We start from the raw sequence: 13,741 nt of genomic DNA, 5'->3' as shown, positions 1-13,741 counted from the left end.
AACACTTGTAGTAGGGTTGGGAATTTTACTCACAGAACTTATTTATGCAGGGAAAATGTAGTTTCTTTAGTTAGTCTATTTAACTTAATCTCCCTTAAGAGCTGCCACCCACTGGGTAGATGGAAGAAAAAATCAAATAAACGTCCACTCTGGTTTAAAACGTCATCCAATCCAATATCTTAAATAGTTCTGGCTCTCCAGGAAAGATGCCCAGTGTCTGAGATTTCTCAGCTTCCTGCTCCCCTCCCTGCTCCCCTCCAGAATGGCATTGAGGTGGACGAGGAGGACGGGGAACACACAGCAGCTTGTGGGGCCAGGTCCTTGGGAATCTGCTGCCCTAGCCTGGTCCAGCACAGCCTGGAGAGGGCAAATAGTGAAGGAAATCCACCCAAAAATCATCTTGGCCTGTCTACGTTCCCTTCCCCTCCCTCCGCCCTTTGGGTCCCTATGTCATTTCCTGCTTTACAACAGAAGGACAAGGTTTTCAGCTTCGATCTTCTCTACTCCATGTAAGGCCTCCCTGAGCTGATCCCCCAGACTTAGCCCCTGAATCCTTTTTTTGTTGTTGTTGTTGAGGAAGATTAGCCCTGAGCTAACATCTACTGCCAATCCTCCTCTTTTTGCTGAGGAAGACTGGCCCTGAGCTAACATTTGTGCCCACCTTCCTCTACTTTATATGTGGGACGCCTGCCTCAGCATGGCTTGACAAGCAATGCATCGTCTGTCCGCACAGGAGAACCCCGGGCTGCCGAAGCAGAACGTGCGTACTTAACCGCTGCGCCAGCGGGCCCAGCCCCTGAATCTAAAACAGGACCTAAAGGAGTTTAGCAAAGTCTCTCTTTCTCTCTCCAAAGTTTTGCTTTCAAGCCATTTTTTTGTTGTCGTTGTTTTCTAAAGAGAAGTGCCTAAGCTCCCCTCACCAGGGACAGAGCCTCACACGCCACAGCACCTCCGCTGAGGTGAGAGGCTGGACAGAAGTGTGATGGAGGGGGGTCCAGGGGCCTCAGCGACTGTCTGTGATACAGCATCCTTAGCAGCTTCTTCACTGAGTTTCCTCTCCTCTTGCCTTTTTGTGTCTGCACCTTCTCTGTTCAGCCATTTATCCACCTACTCACTGATTCATTTACTTACTCATTCATTTCAGTAAGTTTAATGACCTCTGCTTCTCGCTGACGACAGGCCGAGCACTGACGAGGTGAGGGGGTTCCAAATGACTCCGAAGCTCCGAGTCCAGCACAAGTCAGAGCAAATCTGAGACCAGCACCACGTGCACCCCCACCTCTGAAAGAGGAGCAAGTGCATAATTTTATGTAGCCTAGACCGATTCACTCTAAAATGCACTCACGGGGCTCACCCTGTAAAGCCAGTTCACAGTGGCTTGCTTTATAAAGAGGGGCTAATGTCCCTTCGCTATGTGAACTTCTCGCTTGGCTTTTGGGAGTGGGTGAGGTTGGCACATACTTTCTGGGCGTAAAGTTCATTTGTCTTCAGAGATGTCCACGTTAGCATCGCAGGGCTGACTCTGAGGTTTCCCAGGCCTCTGGGCAGAAGTGGGGGAAGGCCCTGGCTGGTAGGGTCCTTTGGGGACAGTTTAGGCCTGAATGGGCCTGAAGTCAGCTGTCGGAACTGACCCTCCTGGGAAGTAGTAAAGGACAGTGTAATTTACCTTCTCCCAGCTTCTCATGATCTCGTAATGCCATCCAGCTTCAAGACGGCAGATCAAGTGGCCTCATATGATAAAAAGAAAGTTTTGCAATGGACTGACTTGCGTTTAAAGGAATTCTGCTATGTGGCCTTGGGCATGTTAGCTAAAAGCTCTGAGCCCTGGTGTCCTCACTTGTGAAATGGGCTCATAATAATGGCAGCAGCAGCAGCGTGTACTCGATTTGGTCGTGAGGATAATGGAGTCCATGGATGGGAAAGGGCCTTGTAAAATCTAAAGCATGATACAGACGTTGGCCTTTATTACTATTCAGCCCCAATCTTCCTGCAAAACAGGGTCAGGGAGCTCCACAGACCTTGAGGAGACAGAGAGGAGAAACGGGGAACAGGCTATCCTAGTCTCTTTTCCTGCTTGGCGTTAGGAATAAAGATGAGGTCCCGAGTCCAGTTTACTCAGAGCTCCCCTGTGGAGGGACACAGAGCCAGGGAAGACCAAATCCCCAGCACCAAGGGGCTTCAGAGGCTCCTGGGCTGCTTGGCATAAAGGAACTCTGCTTCCAATTAAGGAGGGAGGGTGGTCTCAAGCAAAGAAGAATGTGATTTTACAGAATTGCAATTCAAATAACGAGAAATGTCCTTAAAGTCATAGAGTGTTGCTCATACTGATGCGCATGGCACCGTCTCCTGAAAATCCACCCCAGGACAGAGCAGGGATGGGCAGCTGTTGGTCTTCCACAGATCCTAAGGGTAGCCTGGCCCAGGCGGGCTGGAAAGCTGGGAGCCTGGGGAAGTTGGCTGTGCGAGCAGAGCTGAATGTTAATAGGGAGGGAGTGAAACGGAGGAGGGACGCTTAGCACCAGGCCTTGGAGCTCACTGTGGGCTGGGAACTGGCACGGCAGCCCCATCCATCTGGCTTCTCTGTCCAGGTTCAGGCCATAGCTGGGTTGCAGGGACCAGGCTGGGGTTATCGTGGTGAGTGGGGCTGCCCCGGGATGCAGGGCTTGGAGCAAAGGGGAGCAGGCGCGCTGGTTTCAGGTGACGGGGGTGTGGAAGTGAGAGGGGCCCGACCACAGTCAAGTGTCAGGTGAATGGGAGCAGAGATCAAGAAGGTGCTCTGAGGGGGTGTGCACTCTTGGGCACCTGGAAGATGGGACCCTAGGAGAGCTGGGAGACTTCCCCCTGACCCCATATCCGGACTTTTGCAGCCTTTGGTGAGGAGCCTATGGGCTCTGAGGAAGTCATCAGGGGCACAGTGTCAACCGTCAACACTGATAATTGGCACAAGCTGAGCCCAGAATGAAGGCAGCATCTCAGGGTGCAGAATCTTCTGGAAAGGCATACTGGTCTGAGGGGTGCTTTGAGCTGTAAGCTGCATCTTAGGAGATAACTCCGGACTGGAGGGGCCATGGGCTGACCCCACCCACAGCAGCAGTTCTGCTGTGTGTGTCTGTGCGAGTGCACACACATGCGTGTGTGTGTGTACCTGTGGGCACCCAAGGCCACCCCGGCCAGAGCTGTGAATAAAGTTTCTACTTCCCACTTGGCTGAGCTGCCAGAGAACCTCTTCAAGTGCGAAAGGGAGGACAGTGAGAGATGCTAAAAAAAAGTAACATTTACAGAATCCTTACTAAGTGCCCGGCACTGTTGAAGCCCTTTAGATGCATTAACTCCTTTATCTTCACACCGGGCCTCATCGTAGGTGCTGACACAGACATACGCCTGGGCAAATAGACACACAGCAGCAGAGACCCAAACGAATACACCTGCGTTCACAGATGCACATTGTACACGGAAACACACAGCTGCAGGCACCAATGGAAGCACACGTGCAAATATCCTTAAATCAACATGGATGCAAACTAATGCACACACACACGCGCAGATGTACATGGCTGCTTCCTGTCATGGGGCAGGAATGGGGTTTGGGAAAAGGCACTTAGAAAAGGGATGTAGGCAACAGCAAAGATAATTTGGCTACCTGCACAGGCTTTGCAGGCTTGAACGCACATAATTTTACAGACAAGGGAAAAGAAGCTCAGAGAGGAGAAGCGACTTGCCCAAGGTCACACAGCTGCTAAGGGGCAAATCTGGGATTCAAGAGGCAGTCAGGCTCCTGAAGCTCTTAAATACTAACCAAAAAGGCTGTGAATCCTGCTAACCAGGGGCTTCCTGTGTAATGTGAGTTGTGCCTGCTCAGCCTGATTCTAGCTGGACCAGGCAGTTGGTGGGTCTGGCCAGCAGTGTGGTGGGGACCCAGGCATGCGAGCTGGAAGCTCAGTTGAGTGGCTGCTGCTCTCTGGCTGGGAGTCCCTTGCCTGGTGGCCCTGAGCCTCTGCCTTCTCTCCCCAGGGCCTGTACCCACAGCAGGCAGCCAGGATGCCCTTTCAGCAGGCCCAGCACCCCCCGCTGGGGTGTTACTCTCGACAGGTGAGTAGAGGGCCACTCCACCCTGTCCCAGCCCCACGATGGCCTTCGGGTCAGAAGGACACCTGCTCCCTTCTCCTTGTCTGTCCAGTCACCAGCCATATTTTCTGGCCCTCCCCTGGCTGCAGAGTACAGAGACAAATGCCAGCAGGTGTGTGGAAACACACCCCAGGGTCCCCATATGACAATCACAGCTGCACTCCAGAGCCCTCGCTGTGAGCCAGGCCTTCCCTAAAGACCTGACCGGCAGTAACCAAGTTCACCTTCACCACCACCCTGTGAAGTAGCTTAGAGAGGAAGAAACCGAGGCACAGAGAGATTAAGTAACTTGCCTAAGGTCATAAAGTGAACATATAAGTTAGCTTTTGCACTGACAACAAAGAACCTCAATGTCTCAGAGTCTTTCAACAATAAATATTTATTTTTCACTCACGGGTCTACGGGTTGGCGGAGCTGGGCTGTGACTGGGTTCGAGCTGGTTCCATGTGTACCCACCTCCCATTGGCCAAAGCAAGTCACATGGCTTTGCCCATCATCAGTAGGGCTGGGGATTCACGTTTCTCCCATGTCATTCTGCCAGTTAAAATACAGGACACCCAGTGACATTGAAATTTTAGATAAATGATGAATAAATTTTTGGTATAAGTATGTCCCAAATATGGCATGGGACAGACTTATGCTAAAAAATTATTTGCTGTTTATCTTTTATCTGAAATTCAAACTTAACTGGGCATCCTGTATTTTTCTTCACTGACTCTGGTACCCCTGCTCCCATGGATAGGGTGGCGGTGAGTATCTACTTGACAGTAACACAGTGGTCAAACACAAGGGTTTGACCTTGGGCAGCCTGGCTTCCGGGTCCGTGCTCCCAATTGCCATTGTTCACTGCCTCTTGTACATAGATACACAAAAACACAATATCAGAATAAAGCAGCAGAGACACAGGAAGGCAGCAGTGCAAACACACACACAGACATGGGTAAAGATATAGTTAGATACATGCCACCAAGCTGCACAGGTGCACGCATAAACACAAAACACAAGAAAGCACGCTCAGAGAAATGGGGGCAGGGAGGGGGCTGTGAGGGGAGGAGCCAGGAACCAGCTGCGTTCTCTGGCTGGTCCTGCCCCCTCACACAGAGGGACAGACCCCACACTCAAGCTCACAGACTCCTCAGCCTCTCCTCTCTCCCCAGGGAGGCCCACTCTTTCTCTGCAAACTGCATCTCTGACCTGAAGTATGTTAGAATGTTCCAGAAGGGCCCATAGGTAGAGGTTACTTTATTACCTGGGCCAGGACTGCTTTTTCAGCAGTCAGGGTTTTGCATCCTGAGATGAAGTGGAGATGAGAGTCTGGCTCACAGAATCTCAGCCACGTCACCTCCACCCCATGAACAGTGATACCGTCCACAGAGCTCAAGAAAAAAAAAATATGCGTTTAGACAAAGTTATGTATGTGCATATATTTGAAAAAGTAATATAAGAACATGGTACAAAATAAAAAATCTTAGAGGCAATCAATATTCCTGGGTTCTTAGGTATCCTTCCGGTGATGTCTATTTATACAAACATTTTTATACAAATGTGGCATTCTGTGGGCACTGTTCTATCATTGCTTTTGTCAGCAAAGAGCTCATCTTGGAGATGGTTCCAGAGCCTAGACACAGCTTTATTTTATGGGTTTTATCAGTTACGTGTAGGTAGCAGTACATTTTTGAATAAATAGTACAAGAGCGAGGACCTGCATCTTCTCTTTTGTGTCGGGCTCCTCCCAGGTCCTTTCCCTCCCCCTCCCCCACTGTGAAAACCAGGGGTATTTCCTGCCACGCTGACCCACAGGTGTCTGTGCTGGGAGGTGCCTCCCTGGGTCCTCTCTCTGAGCTCTTGGCTCTTTCCTACCTTTAGCTCGCCATCTTGGGGTTTTGGTGGCTGTGTCCAGCATCACCTGCATGTCCAGATCCTGCATGTCCACTGCAGGGCCAGAAGGGAGGGACTCAGGCTTCCAGAAGGAGCAAGCACAGAGATGCGGTACAGGGGCCCAGGCTCTGGGCTCACCTCGCTGGGGCTCTGACCGCAACTCAGACACTTGAAATACTCTCTAAACAGGTCGCCTAACTTTTCTGAACCTCGGTTTCCTCATCTCTAAAATGGGAATGGGAATGGTCCTAGCACACAGAGCTGGTTGGAGTTTGAATGAGAGAATCCATATGAAGGGGCTGGCACACCCTAAGCCTTCATAACCGCTAGCCTTGGTGAATACTGTATTGGATAAGGATGTGCAGGGTGAGACAGGGCTGTCAGGGTGAACCCCTGAGCAGCTTGGACTCTAGGTTCTTGCTATTAAAGAGGAAATCTAGAAGCTTCCCCAATTTTGACTGAAACTCCCCTCAGCACAGGAGGATGGACATCAGCTCCATACATAAGGGAGTTTTCTGACATTGGGAGCTGTCCGAATTGGAATACAGTGCTCACATTGTAATGAGCTCCCCGTCATTTTAGGTATTCAAGCAGACACTTAGTGGTCTCTTCTTTCCTCCCTCCTCTTCCTCTCTTGCATTCATTCATTTAATATATGTTTATTTAGCAGCTACTATGTGCCAGCCACTGTCTTAGGGCTGAGACTGCATCAGTAAATAAGACAGGTGGGGTCCCTGCCTCGTCAAGGGCAAGACAGTGGGGGCCCTGGTTCTTGGTGGGAGTCTGATTCAGGTAGTCTCTAAAACCCCGCTGAGTTCCCATTTTTCTCTAGGGTTTGAGCCAAATCCCCTGTTTTGCCCTTTCTCCTGGGTTCACACTGTAACCACTAGCCATATGTGGCTATCTATATTTAAATCAATCAAAATTAAGTAAAATTTTAAAATTCAGTCCCTCATTCACACTAGTCACACTTGGAGCACTCCATGGCCCCACGCGCCTGGTGGTTCCTATGTTGGGTGGGGCGGATATAGAACATTTCCATAATCCATCACACTTTCCACGGAGCAGGGCTGTCTTGGACATGGAATCTGTTGACATCCCGAAGTAGAAGTCAGGGATGTATAAATCTCAACAGCTTTTCTCCAGACGGTCAAGACTGAAAAATGAGCAAGGGGTGTCTCAGATGGTTGTTGGCAGAGGGAAAGGTAGAGGGACAGGAGGAGAATGGAAAGAATATTTATTTGCTATTTCTTATGTGCTAGTCTCTACTTCTATCACTGGACTCAGTCTCCATACAATGGAGATAATGTGTGCCCATTTTACAGGTGAAGAAACTGAGGCTCAGATAAATTAAGTAACTTGCCAGTCTCACATTCGGAAGCTGAGCCCTGTGGCTTTTCCGTCCCACCGTGTTGCCTCTATGTAGCCCACGGTGACTGAGGGGCACAGGGCCTGGGGTTGGGCTCAGGGCTGGGGAGCTGCGATGTCTGGGAGCAGTGAGCTCCACTTGACCTAGCCCTTCTCGCCTCTCTGCCCTGCAGGTGACGCCATACAACCCACAGCAGATGGGACAGCAGATCTTCCGCTCTTCCTACCCGCCCCTGCTGAGTTACATTCCCTTTGTCCAGCCCAACTACCCGTACCCTCAGAGGACACCTCCAAAGCTGTCCAGCAGCCCCCGAGAACCTTCCCCCATGGCAGGAGATGGGCCGCAGTACCTCTTCCCCCCACCTTACAGGTGAGTCCTCAGCCCGCACTGCAAGCCCAGCTTGTGTCCAGAAGGCCGCTGGACAGGGGAAGTGAGTGCACTGGGCCTCCCTAGTGCTTTCTCGGCGGGTGTGTTCCGTGGCTGTGGGAAGGGGAGGGCTGCGTGCCTGCGTCCGGAGGCCGCGTGGGTCCTGCAGGGAGCTGGTGTGCAGGCGAGCAGGGTCTTGCAGGCCTGGTTCGGGGCTGGGCCCCTGCAGCCTGCTTGCAGAAATGCCGCCGCACGGTCAGCAGTGGCTGGGCACCCCGTCCACAGCAGGTGGCAGGTGGCGGAGCGTGACGCATCTGCCTTTCCCCATTGGCTTGGTTACAACAGGACATGGCCAGGTAATCTTCTTATAGCTCTCTCCCCCTCTCGCTGAACCCAGACGCCTTGCCAGGCTAATCTCCCAAACATCCCATTGACTTCCTGACAGGCCAGCTGAAGGGCCTGCCGCCGCTTATCAGGGCTGCTCACACTTTCCCGCGGAAGTACCCCAAACAGCAGAGGAGAGGGCTTAGCCGCCAACAGCCAACACAACCCCACATTTGAGCCGAAAATTCCACACAAATTTGACACTCTGGTAAACTGTGTTTGTTGTTTTACTAGGACCACGCATAGCCAGGCATTCCCAGCCACCAAATGTTCTACGCCTGTGGATGCTCCGAGAAGCAGGCGGTGCCATGTCACTCCTGTGAACCTGAGTCCCCGGGCACGCCCTGGGGAGCACAGGCCCCAGTTTGAGAAACCCAGTTTATAGGATTAGGGCCAAACTCCCCGACCTGACGTTGATGCCCTTCCTCCTTGCCACAGACCCTTGCTGTGGAGTCGGCCATGTGTCCCCTAACTTTCACCCTTTCTGTGCTTCCCCTAAATGTCTCATTAGACCGGACAAATGCTAGAAGGACTTACCATACTCAGATCTGTTGCGGAAAAGCTGTGAGAAACAACGATAAACAGATTTCTTAACTGTTGGAATTCTCAGATCGTTGAATTTCCTAGGGTGCATGGACCGTGTTCAAGAGCGTGGTCAATAGTGTTATTTGAAAATAAAACCCAAGCAACCTTATTTTTCTCTTGCTTGCTGTTTTTCTCTTTTCCCTTCCTCCCTCCCTCCTTCCCTCCCTCCCTCCTTCCCTCCCTCCTCCCTCCCTCCTTCTCTCCCCCTCTTCTTTTCTTCCTCCCTCCCTCCCACTTTTTTCCTCCTTTTTCTCCTAGAGCATATCATGGTGTGTTCCACCCAATACACCCTGGAAAATGCGGCCTCAATTTATGTAGTTAATATGAATTTAGCCTGTGGGTGGATAGGACAAGGTTCCTCCCTTCGGAGCACTAATAGCCATGAGATGTGGGCACAACGATGTCAGTGCTGTGACAAAGGGAAGGCCATCAAAGTGGCCCGAGGGGAGAGGGAGGATCCGTGCTGGGTGGACAGCAGGGGACGGTAGGATGGGGAGGTTCCAGGGAGCAGTGACTGGAGGAGGGCATTCCAGGCAGAAGGAATAAGGCTCCAGATGGGAAGGTGCGTGGTGAGCTTGAGGCCTGGGGAAGAAAAGCATCTGGTTGAAGTATTAGATTTATCCCTGAAAAAGGTGGAAAATAGGATTGGAAAAGGGAGGTTGGGATTAGATTATTCAAGGCTTCCGCCTCCCGGGCCTGGGGAACCAGTGCAGATTTGTGCACATTACAGTGAACTGATGGGCTGGAGGGGAGAGAAACTGGTGGTGAGAGAGGGTGGAGTCTGGTGGTGACTGGAGGGGTCTGTACGGGAGGTTCTAACCTCCCTGGACGTGAGAGTAGGTAAGACTGCCGAGGGATCAAGACAGACCACCTGCAGGCTGACAAACCTCCCACATTCCACACTGTGCCATGGGCTCAAGAGAAGAGAGACTCTGCAGAAGCTAGAACTGGCTGAACTTGGAGGGAGTGTGGTCCCAAGGTCTCAGCAGTCAGCAATGGGGAGGCTCTGATTGGGAGCAATAAGAGGGTTGAGTCCTGGTCTCTGGATGTCTGCAGAGGACCAGGGAGAGGAAGAGGAGCCAGCAGGAGGATGAGGAAGGGGCTGTCTTAGAAGTGGAGAGAGCCTGGGGCCAGCTGGAGACATTGTGGGCAAAGGAGGAGAGTGATGGGGAGTGGGTGGCAGTCAGCAAAGCAGAATGGAGGCCAGAGAGGTTGGGAAGACCAGGAAAGTGAGGTCAGAAAAGCAAGGCAAGGGGTGCAGGCCTTGTTCATTCAAAAATATTTATTAAGCACTTTCTATGTGCCTGGCACTGTCCTTGGCACTGAGGATACTGGAGTAAGCAAGACAAAGTTTTTCCTTCCCTCATTCTGGCAGGAGAAATAGATAATAAGGAAATAAACAGGCAGCATCCATGTCAGGTGTGGGGGTGAAGGGAGAGAATGAAGGAAAGTCTCTTGAGCTGAGATCGAAATGAAACGAGAGAAGGAACCACGTATAGATTTGGGAGATGGGCACTCTGGGGTGGACCGTGGGGCAGGAGCTGATGCAGAGGAGCAGGAGAGGAGCCTGTGTAGCTGTCCGAGCAAGAGGTGCTGGCAGCCTAGACTAGGGCAGTGATGTGCGTAGGGAGACAAGTGAAAAGAGCTGGAGTGTTTATCGTCTGGTTAGAATTTGACCAGACTTGGTGATGGTTGGATGGGGAGTGAGGAAAAGAGAGGAGTCAGGCATGATTCCTAGGTTTTTGACTTGAGCAACTGGATAAGCGGCAATGCCAAAATACTAAGGTCAAGATGACTAGAGCAAAGACCTGTTGATCCAGAGTTTGGTTTTGCATGTGTAGAATTTGAGACGCTTGTTAGACACATGAGCGAAGCTATTGATGGGCAGGTGCCTATACGAGTCTGGGGCTCAGTGGAGAGGTGGGGGCCAGTAATGTAAATTTTGGAGTCATTAATATATAGACGATATGTAAAGGCTTGGGATGAAATGAGATCGCCCAGGGAATACGTGCACATAGAGAAGAGAAGAAGCCCGAGGATGGAACCCTGGTCCTCTGACATGCAGAGAGGTTGGGGAGATGTGGAGGAACCAGCAAAGGATCTAAGAGGGAGCATGAGTGAGGTGGGAGAGAAAATAGGAGAAGAGTGTGGAGTGCAGGAAGCCAAGTGAAGAAAGTGTTTCCTGGAGGAGAGAGGGAGGGATCAGAGAGTGATGAAAAGAAGACCTGGGCACTGGAGGAGGGAACGCAGGAAGCACTGAGCACAATGATGGCGTTGGGGGGTTACAGTGGTGCCAGATGGAACAAGGCCTAGGAGAGGCTGCACTGGGTGGGAGGGATACAAGGGCCTCAGTGGAGAGCTTAGTCTACAGATAAGGAGGGTCAGTGCTTCCTGTGGGTCAGGAGCAAAGGAGAGAATCAAGAGACCAAACTAGATGACATGAGCAAGGAAGGAGCAGGTGGCTTCCAGGTTCTCAGGAAGGAGGAGGGGAGTCTGTCTTCCATCTGCCGAGTCAATCTGAACACATTCACCAGGATAGCCATACAGTTTATCTTCCAAACAACAATACATCTGAGAGTTAAAAGGAGCACAAATAATAATTACCCTAGAAATACCAGTGTAGAAACTGCCCCAGGCAAACCAGGACAGTTCACCATGCTCAAGCAGCAATTCAAGCTCTTCCTCCTCCTCCAGGAAGCATTCCTTGATAACTAGTCCACACCGATTGCCAGTCTTCCTGGCCCTCTAGTGTACTTCCTGTCCAGACCATGCCCTCGGCAGTTGATCTGATCAGAAGTTCTCAACCTGAAAGGCCTAGATGTGTAGGCCGTGGCAATCAGATACGAGGTATGTCTTGAGTAATTATTCAAGGCTGAAGTATGGGTTACAGCCTTTGTTTTGTAAATCAGAGTGGAGTCCAAGGTGTCCCTCTGATAACGTCAGCTTCAATCATTTCTTTTCTGATATGATTTTTGAAAGAGAGGAGAAGAGGTGGGGTTACCGCCCGTGTGAACTGCTTATCAGGCCCCTACTTGTGCCAGGTCCTGGGTGCTGGGGTAAAATGGTGAACAGGCCAGACAGTGTCCCTTCTCTCATGATATTCATTTCAGTGCGAAGGGAATTAAACAGAACCCAGTGCCTTGGTTGTCCATGGACGCTCACAATCAGCAACAGATGCGGATCCCAGCTGGGGCGTTACTAATTAACGCCCTGGTTTTCTCCCGTTGCTTCTTCCCTCCTCCTCTCCCCTCCCCCCGCTTTGTTCTTGCATCAGTTCATGGGAGGGTGCTGTGAACGGGAGCATCTTCTGTAATGTGCGTCCGCCCAGCTGAAAAGTGGCTGAGAATCCCTGGGTTAGACTAGATCCAGCCATTGGCTCTGCTGCAATTTGCACTGAGCTCTGTTCCCGTTCATTCAAAGTATCCTAGCAGATGGGTGACGAAATTGCGATAGGATCCCAGCATTGTGAGTAAGTGACTCCACCTGGAGAGGTCAGGGAAGCCATCACAGAGGAGATGGCTTTTGAACTCTCTTTTGAAGTATGAATAGGAGTGTGTCAGGGAGAAAAAGCAGAAGGCTGTGTATTTCCGCTCTTAGAGGGCGAGGCTCAGATCGTCTGGGCTCTTCCTTCCCTGAGGGTCTGGCAAAGTCCAAGGCACTCAGTGATGCCTTAGTGCTTGATTCTCAGACTGGTGTTGAAACGAAGGGGCTGAGTTAACTTGGTGCTAATAAGAGGAGAAGGAGCCTGGGGTTGTCTGGACTCCGAGATCTCACTCTGGGATGTGGCTCTGAGTTCTCCTATCTTGTTGAATTTCCTGAAGGACACGCCTGCTCCTCTAAGGCAGATAGAGAGGCCACAGGCCCGCAGGTAAGGTGCTCAGGTCCAGACAGGTTCCTTGCTCTGTGGTCCTGGATATGGCAGAGCATAAACCCCGTAGAAATAATAGGGCTGCCAGGGGCTTCCTGAACTAAGTAAGTGGCAGAAGAAGCTCTTTATTGTCCTCCAATTATATCATTTTAATATTTTCTTTTCCCAGAGCCAAGGCTTTTTTATTATGCTAAAGCTTTTAGCCTCCAAGCATATCATGATCTTCACAGTCTTTGACAGTCCCCAAATTAATATATTATTTTTTCTAAATATCTCCACTAACATCGGAAATTTCTTTGTGACGTCTACCTTCCTTCTCTTCCAGGTTTGGCTCCACGTCTGGTGGGCCCCTGATGAACAGCCCCTACTTTTCCTCCAGTGGGAACGGCATAAATTTTTAGATCTCCTTCTCTTCTCTCTCCTCCTACCTTAGACCTTGGATCAGGGCTAAGGGTTCTGGAATTCTGGATTCTGCAACAGCTTGGTATGAAGATTGGAAAGCCAAGTTTCCAACCAGGTCACAGACAGAAAACAGCAAGACCAGACTGATCTATTGACCAACACTCACACGCACGCAGCCCCCCCACACACAGCACAACCACACACACATATCCCTCATTTTCATACTCACTTGCTCAACCACATATGCACCTGTATTTAGCTAACGTGAGTGATTTTTGTTTTCATTGTTCTTGGTAAAATAGAAGTAAGACACTTAATTTTAGAAAGTTTGTATTTTATGATAAAAGTATGAGCTGCTTGAAGTGGAGTGTGCCTGTTTATTTTTGTTATGTTCTGCGTGATCTTCACGGTTCATTTTACCCCACGAGACCCAGTGTTTACTCAAGACGTGAAAAGAGACCACGGGCTGGAGTCCTCAAAGTGCTGTGATCTAAATATGGGGCCCCAGGGATCGGATCATCCACCTGAGGGCTTATCTCTTCTCTTCTGTGATCCACTCACTTCTCAGCATCCCAGTTTATGCATCTCAGGAATGGACGTGAAAGAAGTGTACTCTGAAGTGTAGTCTTATCCAGATGGTGGTTTTACAGAAAAAGTCTCTCTTGGACAGAAGATGGGAAAACGTGGCCTGGAAATCAGTTCCAAAAATAATCCTACATGTGACAGGCTATATCCAGTGATTGTACATCAATGCCAAGCTAGAA

The 13,741-nt window shown here is 50.5% G+C and overlaps 1 protein-coding gene across 1 annotated transcript in view; it reads left to right on the top strand.

The window, feature by feature from the left end:
• The window catches only part of C5H1orf94 (chromosome 5 C1orf94 homolog), a 35,887-nt gene extending 22,777 nt beyond the window's left edge, over positions 1 to 13,110 (top strand). Inside the window, exons 5-7 of the mRNA XM_014864006.3 lie at positions 4,012 to 4,089; positions 7,545 to 7,741; positions 12,901 to 13,110. Coding sequence (XP_014719492.2) covers positions 4,012 to 4,089; positions 7,545 to 7,741; positions 12,901 to 12,976 — 351 coding nt within the window. The 3' untranslated portion in view covers positions 12,977 to 13,110. The remainder of the gene's footprint in view (positions 1 to 4,011; positions 4,090 to 7,544; positions 7,742 to 12,900) is intronic.
• Positions 13,111 to 13,741: the final 631 nt, after the last annotated feature.

Source organism: Equus asinus, chromosome 5, assembly GCF_041296235.1.
Source record: "Equus asinus isolate D_3611 breed Donkey chromosome 5, EquAss-T2T_v2, whole genome shotgun sequence".
Lineage (NCBI taxonomy): Eukaryota > Metazoa > Chordata > Mammalia > Perissodactyla > Equidae > Equus > Equus asinus.
This window is presented reverse-complemented; position numbering and strand designations above follow the sequence as displayed.